Source organism: Nothobranchius furzeri, chromosome 3 (genome assembly GCF_043380555.1).
Source record: "Nothobranchius furzeri strain GRZ-AD chromosome 3, NfurGRZ-RIMD1, whole genome shotgun sequence".
In the NCBI taxonomy this organism is placed as follows: domain Eukaryota; kingdom Metazoa; phylum Chordata; class Actinopteri; order Cyprinodontiformes; family Nothobranchiidae; genus Nothobranchius; species Nothobranchius furzeri.
In genome coordinates, this window is record NC_091743.1 from 47,192,933 (window position 1) to 47,211,877 (window position 18,945).

Consider the following 18,945-nt stretch of genomic DNA (forward strand, 5'->3'; position numbering starts at 1 on the left):
TTTGTATCTGTGCTGTCTGTGCTTCCACGTGAATGGAGTTTTTTTTTGTATAATAGAATTACTCCCCACTGGGGCTAACTCTGCTATGCCTTTTTTTTTACCTACCCCCACTTATCCTCATGTAACACCCTTTTCATCTTTCTATTAAGGTAGCGTGACTGATGTTGCGAATGACCGCAGTCACCAATTCTTGTTATGTGTCTTACCCACGTATGTCTGATCTTTGAATTGTGTGTGCTGAAACTGAATTTCATTTCTCTGTATGTCCTGCACATGTGGTAGAAGATGACAATAAATGACTTTGACTTTGACTTTGACTTTTGATGAGGGTGGAAATGCAATTTTTGGTACTTCCGGGTTTGCTTAAATTTTTGACCCGCATTGTGGGGGCCTGGTCTAGAGGCTAAACAACTGTTCTGTGCTGCTGAAAACCATTTATCACTGCTTCTGTGTTGTGGGAAAATCCGTATCAATACTTCTAAAGGAGAGGATGTCTCAGTTTTTATGTTTATTGGTTCATTTCAAGCATTTCCTTTTTCTCAGAATCAGAAGGGTTTTATGGCCATAGGAGCAAGAAATCACAACATTAGGACGCTGATGGTGGCGTCACTTCCTACTCCGTTTATCTGAAGTGACGCCACCATCAGTGTCAGCTCTGAGGAGGTTTACAGCCGCGAACGAAACTGTCAGCAGCAAGGTAAAAAAGAAACCTTTTCTGTGTTTTAAAAAAGAAACAACGATGCAGTTAGAAAAGCAACACAGTAAGAACATACCAACGATTGGGACACTGCTTTGGTAATTGGTGCAAAAATAAAATAAAATGAGAGAAATGATGAGCAGAAATTAGAAAAAAGAAATAAGCACAATAAAATAATAACAACATAGGTAGGCAATAATCAGAGAAACGGCTAATATATAAAAGTCAGTGTAGGTACTGGTCAGGTGCAAACACAACACTAGGGTCATGTGACTGGAACAAAGCAACTGGAGTGGGCAGTTTTAGGATTGTTGTTCATAAGTCCAACTGCCGAAGGGAAGAAACTCATTGTGGTGAGAAGTTCTTGTCCGAATGGACCTGAGCCTCCCGCCAGATGGGAGCAAGTTGAGGAGACTGTGTCCAGGGTGAGACGGGTCAGCTATGATCCAACCTGCATGTCTCCATGTCCTGGAGGTGCAGGACCTTCTCAGCAGAGCGTACTACACGCTGCAGCCTCTTCCTGTCCCTGATGGTGGCTCCAGCATACCACACAGTGATTGAAGGCGTGAGGATGGACTCGAGGTGTAGAAGTGCCTTGTCGGCTGTGTCAGCAAATTTCATTTCTTCAGCTTGCTTCAGGAAGTTCGTCGTCTGCTGGGCCTTTTCTATGTAACGGTGGGCTCTCTTTTAATATGAATCCTGAAACTCCAACACGTTCTGTAATCAGGAATCCTAACTGGACCTTGGACTCCTCCCAAATGGACTTTAACTGCCAGTCAGAACAATAATTTTCTTTGAAAGGTCTCTTAGTTATTTTAATGTCTTTTAATCACTTATTTAAGTCGTGACCGTCAATATTTAATCTATATTAATGCAGTTTTTATTTATTACTACTGCCAAATTAAAATATGTATTCACACCTTTCCACTTAGTGTGACTTTGCTTTTATACAAACCAGAGATTTGAGTATTAAAATACTACAATCAAAACAAGCTGGTTTTAGCTGTCATTAAAAAAGTTACCTAAAATCACCCTTGTGAATACAGAATAAAATACAGAATGAAACATCTGAGTCTGGAGAGCTACTGAGCCCAGACGCCGAGTATAACTGTGAAGGGCCTCATTAGAGAGACATGATCAGTGCTGCTGCTCGCAGTAATGACTCAGCTACAACTTGTCAGCAAGCACTTGAACTGCGTCAGCTCCTTTTTCGATGGGTCTAATTGGTGAAGTCAGTTAACCGATTCCGTGGCTTCACTGTCAGAGTCACACATTCTTCAAATCACTTTGTACTCGCAGAGAAGTTAAACTTAAAAATGGTTTTCCTGTATTTGTCTGTTGAAAGTGAAGTTACTATGTGGGACTTTGACCAATCTGTTGTGAATTCTTCTAATGCATCTATTATGAGCACTTACCTTCTCAGCCTGGTGGTATGAGTGTCCGCCCTGAGACTGAGAGATCAGACCCAATTCTCCCCTGCTTGACACTCAGCGTTAAGTGGTCGGATTGGGGAGTTAAAGAGCAAGTCACCCCCAAATAAACTTTTTTTTGCTGATAAACTAAATAAACGAGTGTCTAATCGTGCTGCAGACACGTGTCGTCAATAGTTTGGCACTTCAGTGCATCTTAGTTAAAATTTAAATATTCTGCCTAAAACTGGCAGTGTTGTGCCGTTGTCAGGTAAAAACTCTGCACTGTATTTTAATTTAAATCTGCCACCGCTATTGGCTAAGAAGTATGCTATGATGTAAACTGGTACATTATGATGTCACAATGCTGTCGTGAGCCTGAGTGTGTGTGTATTTGTTAGCGGCTCCGCCCCCTCGGTCTGCCAGGCAACAGCATTTGTTGCATTTTTCAAACATGAAGTGGGAGTGGAGTTAGACTCTGGTAGGGGTTGACTTGCTCTTTAAACAACAAACTAGTTCCTGAGCGCAGCCACTGCTGCAGCTCACCGCTCCCCACGTGAGAGGGTCAAATCTCACCAGTGTGTGATGATGACTAATGGGACTTTATTGTAAGTAAACATCACAATCCTCTGTTTTGATACTTGCTAGATTTCAGCTGAAAGGACAGATTTTCCTAATCCATTCCCAGATCTCATTCCTGGACCCTGTTCAAATTAGTCACAGGCCCAATCCCACTACTCGCACCTCCACACTCGCGCCCTTCAATTGTGCGTTCCCGTCCAGGGCTGTGAGTGTGAAGGGTGTCCCGATCCTCAAGTGTAAAAATTGATCCCGCCCCTTTTTGATGCAGACTTGGGCCAAGGGTATTACCCACAATCCATTGCTGCGGGAGAATTTTGAAAGGAAGGCGAAGCAATGGCTCAAGTGCCTTTTCTGAAAATATGTATGTTTAACTGAAAGAAGTTCATTTTAGGATGGTTAACAATATTTATTCATGCTCTGGATGTTTTAGACCATGGTACTCCGGCCCGCGGGGCCCTTCTCTGTGGCCCCTGATCCACCCCCGCCCCACCCCGGCTCTCACTTTTGCACCAGCGGGCTACAAACGGTGCTAGTGTGTATGCGTCCACGTGAGGCACCTTTTTTCACATTTTATTGCGATCTCACACTTCCGGTCACTACACACACGTCTCTAGGATGGAAGTGGAGCACATATTGACTGAACTGTTCTTCTCCAGTACAGTCCAGTCAATGTCATCTGTTTTCTACCCAAACTCATGAACAACTTTGGACAACAGCTCGCTCCCAACTTGACGTCAGCAGTTCACTCTTTTAGATTGTGCGCCCTGGCCTCAGACTTAGAGATGTAACTACTCATCCTGGGTACCTGCTGAAGGTCCCCACTCCATTGAGCCAACAGGACCCCATCATTTGGAAAAAGGCAGAAAGGAAAAGCAAAGCCAACTGAAGTGGAAACTCTCCATTCCCCCTCTGCACGGCACATTCTGTCATTAAAGGTCATGAAGAGAATGGGTGAGAAAGGTTAGCAGAGTTCAGCACCCACCAGAGTGAATCTAACTGGAAACCAGTTCAAACCAAGCTTCTAATCAAGTTAAGGATGGAATGGCTCATATGGGATTGGTACTTCACACTAGAGACTGACCGACGTTAGATTTTCTATTGCTGACACTGATGCCAATATGCAGAGGTCATGGTCAGCCAATGGGCAATGTCTAGACCTTTTCCACCTTACTGGGATTCTGAAATGTTACTGACGGTTGTGGATGCACAACACATCTGATCCTGAGTCAGATTTAGAACTCTGATTTTCTGTTCAATAAAAAAAATGTAACTAGGCAATAATGTAAGCAGATGTATTTCAAAAACATAAATATGTATTTCTTGGCTGGCCTGGGAATGCCTTTGGATTCTCCCGGAGGAGCTGGCCCAAGTGGCTGGGAAGAGGGAGCCTCATGCTGCTGGCCCCTTGACCTGACCCTGGATGAGTGGAGTAATATGAATGGATGTATAAATGCGCCGATCCATTTATCCATTTTCTGCCGCTTATCCAGGGTCGGGTCATAGGGGCAGCAGCCTAAGCAGGGAGGCCCAGACTTTCCTATCCCCAACCACTTTAGCCAGCTCCTCCGGGAGATCCAAAGGCGTTCCCTGGCCAGCCGTGAGACAGTCTCTCCAGCATGTCCTGGGTCTTTCTTTAGATCTTCTCCCAGTTGGATGCGCCCAGAAAACCTCACCAAAGAGGCGTCCAAGAGGCACCCAAACTAGATGCCTGAGCCACCTCAACTGGCTCCTCTCGATGCGGAGGAGCAGCGGGTCTACTCCAAGCCCCTCCCGAATGACCGAGCTTCCCGCCTTATCTCTAAGGCAGACCCCAGCCACCCTGCGGGGGAAAAAATGCCTGTTTGTATCTGCGATCTCGTTCTTTCGGTCACTACCCAAAGCTTGTGACCATGAAGGTAGGAAGGTAGATCGACTAGTAAATCAAGAGCTTTGCCTTCCAGCTCAGCTCTCTCTTCACTAGGACAGACCGGTACAACGCCCGCATCACTGCAGACGCAGCACCAATCTGTCTGCCCATCTTTCCCTCACTCGTGAACAAGACCCTAAGGCACTTAAACTCCTCCACTGTGCGCAGGACCTCATCCCAGTGTGTACATTTAAATAAAATTCTGTGGCAGCACTGGGTTGCCAGCAGATTTGCCTGACTTCAAATCTGCTCTACTAAAGAGGAATGTTGGCTGATGATGCTGATGCGTAAAAAAAAAAAAGTCAGCCGATAAAATGGCCGACCAATGTATTGGCCTATCCCTACTCCATTCGCCTGGAGCATTTCCCAGCAGAACTTCATCAGGGACATGGTTATAGGTCTGTTCCATATTTATTAAACACATGCAGATTGGTATCATCAGAAATCATTACGTGAATAAAGAGCTGTTCCAGCATTCCGTCCAGAACCAGATGTCTTTCTAAATCCTGTGAAAGATGCAAAACATTTTCCAGTTCAAGGACAAGATTGATTAGCTGGTGGCTGTCTGTCAGTAGAAGATATGAGAACTTGAAACAACTACAACAGGCGTGCAAAGGTTGAATGATGGGATTGAATGGCCAGCTTGAAAGTTGTTTTTATTCATTTTAAGTCATCAAGGACCAGCGGTCTTCTTATCAGTTCAAAAAAGGGATTCAAGATGGCTTCATGATGTTCTTTAAACTGTAACGTTATGAAGTTATGATTTTCAGCTCCTAAACGCTGCCCCTGTACACATTTACGCCCGTGTAGAAAACGCCAAGGTCGTCTGATCCTCAGACTGTTTACATTCCAGAAGAAGGAAGAAGAACGCTTTTACTTAATCAAAGTACTTTATTTGTGATTAAAAATTAAGCAAAACATATGTTGATCAATGATAATCAAGTGAATGATCTGTGAAATAAAGATGTCATGATTTATGTGTTTAATGAGTAAACAGGACGACATGCACAGACAGACTGACACTCATCCCCATGGCAACGCATGACACATTGCTCCAACCAATCAGAGCCTTCGGCTGCCGCAAGAGAATCTGGCTTGTTGACTTAAAGTGTCCAATCCGCTTTACTAAAACTTATCAACAATTCAGAGATATAAAACAAGGCAACGCCATTTTAAGCTCAGTTCCATTTTGACTTCAGTTCTATTCACCGTCATCCCAAAGAGAAGCACAGCCTGGCCAGATGTGTTTTCTTCTTTAAACTAAGAACTGTGAAGTTGGAGATTTTCGTCGTTTAACAACCAGACGACATCCTTTCAAAATAAGAGCACCTGCTGACGCTGCCGATTGTTACCTGGGTCGACCCTTCAGACGGGCTTTGAAACGCTGTGACCGCGGTTTCAACCAGCTCCAGCGCACATCCGAGGTCTTCAGACCTGGCATTTCCTGATCTACCTGGGAGGCCCCCACTGGGTACGTACACGGCAAAATAGCAGCTCATGTCATCACTTTATAAGCCTCGTGATATCTAGTCATAACAATCAAAGACTACCAGATTCAATGACGTCAGCCTAAGGAGTCTGAACCAACCACACACACGCACACACACACATTGAACATCACATTCATTTCCAAACAACACAGAGTTAGTCCTGATAGATTGTAGAATTTATAATAAAATTCTTAAACGATCCCAACTCTCTCTTTTCTTGTCTCAAGGTCAATACAGAGTGTTAAATGAACTCCCTGATGATAAAAACAACCTATTCTTCTGATTATAAAAACTAGATCTACTTACAGTATATTAAAATACAACTCTAGATCGTTACATCACTCTATTTCACTACAAAACTGAGCCAGTTGTTCTAGAATACACATTTTCTCTATTCACTGGTTTTCTGGTGGAACATAGAAATTCTTTCTTACCCTGCAACAAAACAAGTGTATTTAACTTTTTCTATTTGTCAGCCTATTATTAGAGTTGTACATTTTGCAAGAAACATTTATGCATCTTATTAAGGGGGAAACCTCCACATTTACTATGAAATATAGCATGCACGCCAGAGCTCACAACAATAAAACATTAAGAATATGTAGGGTTTTAACTGAAATTGCAATAATGAAAACATTTATTAAAAGAAAGACAACTTAATTGGGAATCTGATACACTATTAAAGAAAGTACTGTGAGGCAAACGTTAAAATAACTACAATAACAAAGACTTAGCCTATATTGTGACACGTCAAAGAAACTTTAGAACAGAATTCAATCAATAATCTAATTATTTTTAAATTATTTTACTCAAACCTTATATTCATGTCAGAATTGATGTGATCAATCGAAACACTGAAATATCAGCACTAAAAAACAGCTTTTTCTTTTGAAAATAACAGTTTCCACAAACTTCATTTGGTTTTGTGATGCATTACATGTACCTCAGAAATAAGATAATCCAAATTTATGTCCTTAGTTTCTGCTTTTCTTTCATCTATGCTGAAAATTCTGATTTCCCCAATAGAGAAACAAAAAGTAAAAAGAAGTGAGTGACAAACGAATTAGAAAAGACATATTTCATGGTTTCTAGTCCTAAATTCTGACTAAAATTGTGGGCAGTGTTCCGTAAGTCGTCCCAGCTCCGCGACTAGCAGTAAACGTCTCGGCGCGTCGGCGGAAGTTGTTAATTGACGTCAGTTTGCGGTTTGCATCCTTTCGAGCGGGATACTGACCCCTGAATCTGTGAGATAAACAACTTTGTTATACATCAGAAACGTGTCTCGCAGACATGGCCCATCAGACCGCAGAGGATTTCCCGCCTAGCTTAGCATGTCTGAAAGTAAGTAATCACTGTTTTATCGTAAAAACATTCGGGTTTTGTTTACATTCCCACGTAGCTCCGAAGCTAAGGGTTGCGCAACAGCCGGTGGCAACAGCTAATGTTTCAACTAGCACCCGCGCGAAACACGCCAAAAGTTGTAAATTTAAAGGTACTTATGTAGAAATTAATTTAGGTATTTGTGCTGTAACTGTCTGGCCTTATTTGTGTATTTATATTACGTTACCTAATGGCAACTAACTCGGCTGTGGTTTAGCAAACTCATAACTAGCGATGCTCTAACATAATTTAGTGGTTAGAAAAATTTATTACAGGTTTCTGCTTGTTGTGCTCTTTGTTTGTGAAGGGCTTTTATCTACAGTAACACATCACTACTAAATTGGTGACTGGTTTAACATTTGAGATTGTGAAAACGTTCCAATCGTTACATTTTATTGCGTCAATTTTATCTATAAAGCAGAATAATTGAGAAACGAATGTTACTTTATGAATAAAATACAAAACTCATGTACTTTTTGGTTCATCAAAAATAATTACCTGCTACTGGATGCATTAGTCAAATGATCTTTTATATCAGCACTTACAGATTTCTACAAAGAATAACCAAAACAATGCTTATCAAAAACAACATTCTGACTTTATATGGTGAGCTAGAAATTTAGCACGTGAAATCACTGCCACCAGCTGAGCATTTGCTGCCGTTTACACGAGCTTTGACACATTTTATGGTCAGATTCTCAAACACATTCCTCATTAGTACTTGTGGTAGACGAGACCAGACACTGTTGTGCTGCAGAATGTCTTGACACTTTTTCTTTTTTCATCCACAGAGCATTGATACTTTGCTTCGGTGTCCCATTTGCTTCGACTTCCTCAACATTACAATGATGACTAAGTGCTCACACAATTGTAAGTATCAAGCTGAGACGTTTTTAGAATAAATACACGCTCATTAGAGATCTGGGAAAGCGGTGTCATCGTGTGTGAAATAAAGACCTCAGAGTGGCTGTTAGTCACGCAAAATAGAGTAAAATCTTTAAGAAAACTGCTGGAATTCTCTTTAAAAGCACAATGAAAGGCTCCGTCCAACTGTGTGTTTAAGTTTGTAGGCAGGTGGGCAACAAAGAAACACATTCTAACAGCTGCTGTAAGAAGCTGTTATGGAATTAGTGAAAGTTTAATTTATTCCATCTTTCAGGTCTTTTTAAATATTTCAATATAGAAATTGTATCTATTTAATTGTTGTATTATGAAATGCTTTATCTAATTTATTTATTCTTGTCATTTTTATCATTTTTTCGTATAGTTTCATAACAGCTGCTGTACTCCTCAAACCAATTTCTAGAGAAGTTGTTGTGGGTTTGCTGAAAGCGTCCCTCAATGTTTAAATCTGAACCCTTCAGTCTCTTTTAGTATAGCTCCAATGGGAGAAGATGCTCTTCATCAAAAGTCCACTTGCTATTGCCTCTGAGAGCCACCTTCTGTTTCCTCCAGAAGATACCAATCTTTGAAACGTTATTTTAGGACATAAATCTTGGTTCTCCTGCACAAACTCGTCTGTTAATTGTTTTCCCCGTCGAGGACAAAGTGGGCAATAAGTTTAAGAGGAAAGCTTTCTCTTGTTTCTGTAAGAGATTCACGTCACTTTGGTGTGTCAGGAAATCTGACTGCTCTTAACAGGTAATATAAAACCACGTGCTTATTTACCAAACATGCTTTTCCCTGCAATATTCATCAATGATACACGGGATGTTTTAACAAAACCTTAATGGATCCTAAATTAAGAAGTTTTTTTATATCGCACTTGTCCCTAAGTGTTCCTCAGACAAAAACAAGCATACAATGATCAACATAATTACAGTAACACATGATATAAAACAGCAGTACAATAAACTATCAGTTATTAGTAAAAGTGGTAGGAGACTAGTGGAGGGGATGGGTTATGAAAAAGACAGCCAAAATAAAAGCTATGGGGACTGAGGATGAGTTGTAAACAGTTTAGGGAGGGTGTAGGTGGCCAGAGGGGACAAAACCGAAATAGTAATAGCTGTTGTGCGGGTGCATGCGTGCACTGTGTGCAGCCCCACGTCTGAGTCTATGTAGGGGAAACACTGCCACCCACTCCAATTAGCAGAAATGTGGTAACCATAAATACAAATATCCATACGTCTTCTGCATTCTCCATATAAAACAATAAAAGACACTTAATATTCCACTCCTACCAGGAACCCAAAATGTGTGCAACCATGTGCGTTTCGTCTGGGCATGTGGGCGCTCCCTTCTCTATTGTGAATGTTGGGAAAAAATTGTATGAATTGCATTCAAAGGCCAGCTTACCAATTCCATGGTTTTAAAATGTAAAAATTTCCAGAAAGAATCCAAACAATTGCTCCGAGACAAAGCCTTGGGATGATAAAGGACGAGAGAGAAAAGAAAAGCTCCTTCTCATTCTGAGTGCAGGAAGATAAAAGATCTTTATCAGAATAAAATAAGTTTGTATTGTCAGAATATTTATATCACAGGAGCTTCAAGACCTAGTTCATTGTGAAACAGATATATATATACAGGTGTGCACATAAGTGGTCCGCAGGTGTGCATGCGCTGTCAAAATAAACAACGTGCACCTGAAAAAAGCTGCAGCACACATTTGCACACCTAAGATTTTGTGGAGGAAGAAAGAAGAAAGACATTTCTGGAGCATTTTAAAGATGTCCAAGAAGCAAGCTCCATTAAGTAATTATTTTGGTGTTCCTCCGCCTCCAAAAAACGCCAGACTGAGTCGGAAACGCAAAAGAAAAGAGTATTCACGGAGAAGTGGCTGCAGGAGGTCGGCTGGCTTCAAACAAACGATGAACGCACAGAGATGTGATGCAGATTATGCCGTGAAAATCCCACCCTGGCAGACGAAAACAGCGCCTTTTACATAGGCACTAAAAACTTCAGTCATCCAGCGTTTGATAAACATTCTAACAGCAGAGAACATCAGAAAGTTGTCCTCTGCTGTGTGTGAACTGGAGGAAGCCAGTCAGGATTGTGAGGAGGATGATGATGAGAGTCTGTAGAAATAAAAACGACATTTATGCCATTTTAAAAACTTCAGTGCTCAGAAATAGTAATTTTGTTAAGGGCTTTAAAATTCAATAGATTTTTGTTATCACAAAAGCAGCTGTTTACACATTGTGTTTTACATTCAGACAATTCAGTCATGTTGTCTGAAAATTAGAAGGTTTAAGTTAAGCTGGCAATATGTACTTGTGCTTATTGTTTTCAGTCAAACTAAAAATGTGTTGCACTGTCAGCGCGTTACTCTGTTTTGTTCCTATTGTGAGTTGGGTTAAGAATTAAGTGCATTAAAAATGTGAGGACCAAGCAACAACCATAGGTTCTCCCCTGAGTACCTACCCATAAATATTATGTGCACCCCTGTATATATGGTTTTTAATACGGTCGCTCTGAGTTAGGCCGTCTCCTGCATTAGCTCCCGATAGAAACTAGACAGAGAAACCCTTGGATTAGAAAAGCAAGTCAGAACTATGTCACACTGTCACTTAACATTCATGGACTCGCCCATCTTGACTCATGACAGAGAAGGCTGTTGTTAGTTCAGGAAACAGCCGAGAACGTCTCTGCAAGTAGAAGCTAACCATTAGCAACTCCACTTCACGGCAGAACTCCTTCAGGCTTGAGTTATTTGAGGAGATTAAACAAAGCAAACACAGTCGGTAGGGATGGGTACCTTTGACATTTGAATCGATCCGGTACTAATTCCCGGTACCTACGAGTCGATACCGGTACTTAACGGTACCAATTTTCGATACTTTTGAGTGTTTATTATTTTAATTCTCTTTTATAATTAAATATATATTTTTCTCAATATATAACCATATTTGATAAATATCACGATAAATAACATACAAGTTTGTATTTTAACATCGTCCTTGTAGTTTTATAAGCTGATAGTTAAACTGAAGCAAACATCTTTACTGTGAACTAAATTTACTGTGTATCTTCATTCCTTTTGCCGTCCTTTTTCATTTGATTTTTCCTACTGGGAAGTTAGAATTTCCGAGGAGAAAGCGAACGCACCATTAGCTGATAACAATGGTGGCAATGGAAGCTAACATATCAAGCTAACGTTATCTTTAACAGTTTATTTAGCTGCTGGAGCAGATTAAAACGATGATGCCTCAAACTTAGATCGTTGTCACTGGTTTTACCTTCACCCAATCACCCGTCGCATTTAGTAAAGTAAAGCCAAACTTTAGAGCGCGTTCATGTTCTTCTAGTCGGAAATTCGGAGTTCCGAGGAGAAAGCGAACGCACCATTAGCGAAACGGAAGCTAACAAATCAAGGTAACGTTATCTTAAACATTTTATTTACCTACTGGAGCAGATTAAGAGGAGGATGTCTCACTTAGATCGTTGTCTGTCGCTAGTTTCATCACCCAGTTACCCATCACATTTAGTGAAGTGGACCCAAGCTTTAGCGTGCGTTCTTTCTACCATGCTTGCTGTTTACAACGGGCTCACAGGGACCGGCGACATAACGCTCTTGCGCATGCGCAACTGTCTTGGCAGTACCGAAACGAGGCACCGTTTGAAATGACGTGAATCGGTGTTCGGTCGGTTCTATGGAATTCGGTCGGTACCTTAAAAAGTACCGAATTCGGTACTCATCCCTAACAGTCGGTGGTAGAGTGTCCTAAATAAAACCCCCAAATCTGCTCACCTCTGCTGTGGCTCACTTCTAGTTCCTGGAACAGGAGCGCCAGAGCTTTTTTTCCCACAGAAATTGACCCACAAGGCATTCATAAAAATAAAAAAAAAAACAAGTGAATTTGGTGTTTAAAAAAATTTTACATATGGAAATGTCACCTCATGTCTGAAAGTCAGCTTTAAAGCACCTAACATCCACTTTAACCCAAATAATGTTTGATGTTTCTGTTTTACAAATAAATCCTCCAGATTTTAAATCACTTTATTCCAACTGAGATGATGACATTTTGTTCTTTTCATCCAAAATAAAACATCTGCTGAATACCGTAATTTCCGGACTATAGAGCGCACCTCAATATAAGCCGCACCGGGCTAAAAGCCGCAGATATCTACTGAATTGAAAACGTGGTTTAACTGAACGTAACTGATCAGTATCAAACAAAACAGAAAAGTTATTGATTGGTTTATTCATTGTCCTGCGCACTGAAACCACTGAAGTCCTCTTCTTCAGTGTCGGAGTTGAACAGCCTCAGAAGAGCTTCGTCACATACCTTTTCTGTGGCGATGTCAGTGTCGCTCTTCGTGTTGCTGTCATCATCCCCGGGTGAAGCTGGGAAAACAAGCAGAGCCGTTTTACTGTGAAAAAAATCCTCCTGGCCGCTTTCCGTAGCGCTCCTTTAACCATTCCTTCATTAGACTTTCCTGCATCCATCCTTTCTGGTTGACTAAAGCCGCACCTCGTTAAAAGCCGCATGGTTCAAAGCGTGGGAAAAAAGTAGCAGCTTATAGTCCGGAAAACACGGTAAATTCTCTTACCGGTGAGTCATATGTAAAAAATGAGTGATAAAATGTGTTTGTAAGAGTTATCCCACCTCTGCATAAAGCCCACCATGCATCGGTACTGCGTCGGTACTCACAAACTCAGCAGCAAAACAAAAAAAGGAATGTATTTAAACGATCTTAAAGTAACTTGCAGATAAATGTGAACTTTTTGCTTTGAGATGAAATACAAACCCGAGTTCTGTTCCTTTTATTCCAGTTTGTTCTCTGTGCATCAGGAAATTTCTCTCCTACAAGCTGCTGTGTCCCCTTTGTAATACAGTAAGTGTGAGCATGGTTTTAATGTTTGTTATTCGAACAGTGACAATACATTCAGGATATTAATCAACTGTTCTTATCATCTGCTAATTAGGCAAATTTTCCTAATGTAGTCATGTTCCTGCTTCATTGATGAGTGGGTTTTCTGATCTTTTCCTCTTTATTATCCTTGTACAAAACAAAGAGTGTTGGGAAAACAATGCATCAGACATTTTGTTGAACACTCAAATAAATCTGGAGTGATGTAGATGGTGAAATGTGTCCTAATTGATACATTTTCATACATCTATTTTTGTTTTCTTGCAGCCATTGACAGAACAAGACCTAAGAAACAACCGCTTATTGGACGACTTGGTTCTAAACTTTCAAACTGCAAGGTAACACACCCTGGACAGATGATGTTAAAAGGGGGATTTCAAGTTATATTTTCTTATGTTATTAATAGGGATGTAAGAAAATATCAATGCAGCAATATATCATGATTTTTTTTCCTGCAATTTTATATTGATATTCAAAAGCCATGTATTGAATCTTTTGAAGAATTTTCATGCAAATATTTGTGTATTTTCTGTTCTTTTGGTGCAATTCAAACGTCGACCGCTAGTTGGCAACCGTGTGCAAAGGGTTTGTTTCCACCATTGAAATGTAAATCTCTCCATTATGGTTCAGATACCTCATGTTAAACATGTTAAGTATCGGTTTGTGCTGTTTATTGAATTTTCCTATAATTAATTGAGTCTAAAAATACTGCTTATATCGTCTGGCTGAATATATCGCGATACATTGTATCGTCTCCCCTGTATTGTGATACGTATCGTATCACCAGAATTTCACCAATATATGTAATGAAATATTGCCGTTGGCACTACTGTGATTTATCTAAAATACGAGTTATTTTTGTCAGCCTAAATTAATACCAGGAAACTAAATGCTTTGTTTCAGGGGTGTCAAACTCATTTTAGCTCAGGGGCCACATTGAGGGAAATCTAGTCCCATGTGGGCCGGACCGGTAAATTAAAAAAATATGTCAGATTGTTTTCTTTGTTTTAATACAATCAATATAAAACAAGGCTGGAGCCTGAGGACAGTGTAGTACAAGTACAACACCTGAAGTGTACTTGAAAATTTGAAAAAAAAAAAAAAAAAAATCAACAAATAAAAAAAACATTCCTTAGTGATTCAAAGAACTTACAGATCACATGGCTAGATCAGTTTCATGCAGCACTTAAAGTATATTTGACTCATTTTACTTTACATCTTTTAGCTTTCACCAACACATCAACATCAGAAGTCACACCCCGAGTGGCGGCCAACTTCAGGATGTGATTCAAGTTCTTGTGTGAGCCTTGAGCGCAGCTTTGTTTTATTTATACTCATTACAGAGAAAACTTGCCCACAAAGATAAGTTTATTTTCACTCTACATTGTAAAGTAGGAAAATAAAGTTTACACAACCATCTCGCGGGCCGCATGTTTGACACCCCTGCTTTGTTTCAATGAAGCTCCACCCACGTCCACTCCGACAAAATGCACCTACAGCAGCGTCTTAGGCTAGCCTGCTGTTGTATTGGTAGCTAAGGTTAAACTTTCACTTTGTTTTGCCATGTTCTGATGTCTGTTCGACTTCCATTGGTGTCGGCGGTAATTTGTTTAGCCAGGTAAAGTGTTTATATTTGGATTTTATTGATTATTTTCTGCAAAATATTTAGTCTCTAAATATCTTTGAATTTGGTCATTTCCAATCAGCATTTTAGTTGTTTTACTCCTCTCACCTCACATGGACTCGCACTGGCTACTTAAACAAAGAAAGTAAAAAAAAAAAAAAAAAGGTTGTTTCTTACTTTTTAAACAGTTTACCAATAACTGGTCGAAAACATAATAGTGGCAAGTGTAGCTAAAAAAAGAAGAAAAATAGTTGCTGCACAACCAGGAGATGGACCTATGCCGACACTTTAAAGGTTGACTATGGAGCACAGATAATCTGGTGAACTCTGGTGTTAAGAGGTGGTATTGCAACAGCAGGACTAACTTTCCAGCCGTTGGGACGTTGGTTCACTGCTGACACGTTCCAGCACCATGTTCAGAGACAAATCGTACAGGACAAGGACTAATTTCTACTTATACGTTTATTTTCCACCACTGTTTACCGTTAGAACATCTTCTGGGCTCAGAATCAGCTGCTTGACTTGTCATGTCTGCCATTTTACACTGTGCCCTCTAGTGGCTGGCAGATCATAATCACAGTGTTGTGCCCGACAGAATAACATTTTTTAAATATAGCCTTTATAGGAGAAACTGTACACCCATTCTGCACACCTCTGAGTGCCCCGCTGAGGTATTATCTTTTTTTTAAATATAGCTTTTTATTAAAATGTTCCATATTCAAACTTTAACCACTAGACTACCAAGTCTGTTACAGGATATCAGTCGCCTAAGCTACATATCCTGAGCTGGCCAGGGAGGCAGGTTTCACACCAGACTAGCTTCCGGGAGAGGAGCAGGGCCTGATGATGAGATTGGTTTCCATTGAGGCTTTACAGGATTTTCAAAGTAAAAGTCAAAATTTGTAGCAGAAACAGGAAAATGCATGAATGCAGCCAAAAACATGTGGTTATTTTATTTGGATGAGGAAATAACAATATCACACGGTAAAAAGCTCCAAAAAGTGGATTTTCCATAATCCGGCCCCTAATGGGATCTTTACTGAAACACGTTGTAAGATGTATGAGTGTGTTCATTAAACTTATAGGAAGAAATAATAAGAAACAATCAGGAAGCAAGGCCAACTCCACAATAAACACAGCTCTGTTACCTCAATACCTTCTCCTTTTCTAGTTTCATCCTCCTAAGACCTGAGAAGAAAACTGATTACTGTGGTGATTTCATGGACTCCCTCTGTTATTGACGGGATAACTCCGTCTGACCACAAGGCAGCGTGTCAGCAGGGTTTCAGGAACCATAATTGACTTACAGTAATCTCACCGGTGATTAACAGATTTTCTCTAAATCAAATGTGGATTTAGTTTTCATCAGATGAGGTCATTTATTGAGTTTTTACTTGTGCACATACTTGTGTGTTCTGTAGCTTCAGGGATATGTTTTTATAACAATGCTCCCGTGGGCAGTGGCGTCCAGAGCTGGGCTGGAGGATTATGGGAAGGGCTTTGAGTTTTTGAGTTTGTCCTCATGTGAGATGTGACTCAGTGTAGAGAAATACACACATCCAGACAGATGAAACTGTCATGGTAACATTAAACACGTGGGCAGAGCTTTCAGTCACCAGATGCTAAATGATCTTACACACAAAATAAATACACTAGATTTTAGGGCTGCACAATATATCGAAAAATTATCGTCATCGGGATAACAGGACGAACTAGAGGAAAAACTAGAGGAAAAACAGGCAGATTCCTCCTCCATTTACAAACTCCTGGGGATGCAACAAGTGGGCGTGGTGCCTCGACTACCAGATCTGACGTCGACGAATTTTTAGAATCGAGCCGTCGACGTCATCGATGCGTCGCCACAGCTCTAATGCACACACACGCGCACAGGCACGCACACACAGGCAAAAACATTAAGGTTTGCTTTTGTCATTGCAAATATTGTGCCTCTTGCAGATTACACAGATTTGAAACAAATGAGTTTTCTTAATGGCTGAAGCAACTTCAACCTATTACCATAATAGTTTCTTTAATATTCTCTTTGATGTTTGAGGTAAAATGCATCAGTTAAATACTGTCATCAGCCAATAGACTGTTGTGTTTGTCTCCTCCATCAATCACCGCACTCTCCAACCCTCTGATTGTCATCACTGTTATGAATAAGTGAATTACGCTGCTGTTCAGCCCTCTGCTGTTTAATTTCCTGTTGTCTCACATTGAGCACATGATGGCAGAGCTTCCCTGGGTGGAACCCCGCCAGGCAGCATTGTTTAAGTCCAGAAGAACAAACAACACATTTCATCTGCGTCTTTTATTGTTTCTATTTCTCTATGAGAACCAGCACTCTGCACATCAGCTGTTGAGAGGATGTCTCACACACACACACACACACACACACACACACACACACACACACACACACACACACACACACACACACACACACACACACACACACACACACACACACACACACACACACACACACACACACACACACACGCACACCCCTCTGCTGGTTGGTGTTTCTTCAGCCTCGGTACCTGTGTGGGATCACTTCTGCCGGCCTGTGGGCCTCTCAGCATGAAAACACTGCATTAGGTGGAAGATGGCTCCATAATTTACTGCCGTTAAAATGGAGGCCTATTTTCAGGACCAAACCATTAGCCGTTATCAGAGGGCTTCGTTTTATATCGCTACTGTTGGCCAGTGTGTAGTTTCTGCTCTCAGAAACTGAGCTGCACTCAGGCATACCATGTGTGCATGCATTACTGTAAAATAAATGCTACTGCTAATGCTGCAGTTTCAGTTTGCTGTCCTAAACATCTCTTCTTTACTTTGTGTGTTCTTGTTTCCCGCTGTGCATTCACTCTAAAAACTACAAAACAGTTTTTGGTTTTCAGTTCAAAATTTTCCACAAGTAATTATTTACTAATGCATGCATAACGTCTCTGCTGTAGAGCTGTGATGAAAACATTTGTTGCGTCCGCATCTTCTCAAACACTCATCGTTTCTTCTCAGCGACTCAGTATGGACTGCACTCAGAACTTCCTGTTAGAGGTCCTAATTCTAATATTAGGTGGACTCTTCTCTTTATAATGAGACTAAAATTGGTATACTTGATTTGGCTCCATCAGTTTCCATCCAAACTCATGAAAATTTAAAAGAGCTAAAGTGCTGAGCAGAGGAAGAGAGTCAGATCTAACCGGCAAAAAGAAAAGTGCAAGAAGCTTCTAGATCGACACAAAGTTACTAGAAGATCTTCTGATTCACACACTTGTAGATGGTCTAAATCACAGAAACCACCGATTATAAATAAACATTTACATGATTTTAAGTCATGTGAGAGTAAATACGTTTTCTGTACTAGAATCAACAACGACCAACATAAAAATGTCCATCAGGCAGAATTAGAAGGATTAAGGAAACGTATTTAAAAGATGCATGAATTAGTTTAAAACCATTTTAGAGTCCAACCAATTAAACTCAGTCCAGTATAGGGATGGGTACCTTTGACATTTGAATCGATCCGGTACTAATTCCCGGTACCTACGAGTCGATACCGGTACTTAACGGTACCAATTTTCGATACTTTTGAGTGTTTATTATTTTAATTCTCTTTTATAATTAAATATATATTTTTCTCAATATATAACCATATTTGATAAATATCACGATAAATAACATACAAGTTTGTATTTTAACATCGTCCTTGTAGTTTTATAAGCTGATAGTTAAACTGAAGCAAACATCTTTACTGTGAACTAAATTTACTGTGTATCTTCATTCCTTTTGCCGTCCTTTTTCATTTGATTTTTCCTACTGGGAAGTTAGAATTTCCGAGGAGAAAGTGAACGCACCATTAGCTGATAACAATGGTGGCAATGGAAGCTAACATATCAAGCTAACGTTATCTTTAACAGTTTATTTAGCTGCTGGAGCAGATTAAAACGATGATGCCTCAAACGTAGATCGTTGTCACTGGTTTTACCTTCACCCAATCACCCGTCGCATTTAGTAAAGTAAAGCCAAACTTTAGAGCG

General features: G+C 40.4%; 1 protein-coding gene across 3 annotated transcripts in view; it reads left to right on the forward strand.

Annotated features, from left to right (window-relative positions):
* The first annotated feature begins 7,267 nt into the window (after positions 1 to 7,267).
* The window catches only part of rad18 (RAD18 E3 ubiquitin protein ligase), a 54,818-nt gene continuing 43,140 nt past the window's right edge, over positions 7,268 to 18,945 (forward strand). For all 3 annotated transcript variants that reach the window (XM_070549243.1, XM_015959824.3, XM_015959823.3), the window contains exons 1-4: positions 7,268 to 7,425; positions 8,256 to 8,334; positions 13,181 to 13,242; positions 13,546 to 13,616. In XM_070549243.1, coding sequence (XP_070405344.1) covers positions 7,375 to 7,425; positions 8,256 to 8,334; positions 13,181 to 13,242; positions 13,546 to 13,616 — 263 coding nt within the window. In that variant the 5' untranslated portion in view covers positions 7,268 to 7,374. The remainder of the gene's footprint in view (positions 7,426 to 8,255; positions 8,335 to 13,180; positions 13,243 to 13,545; positions 13,617 to 18,945) is intronic.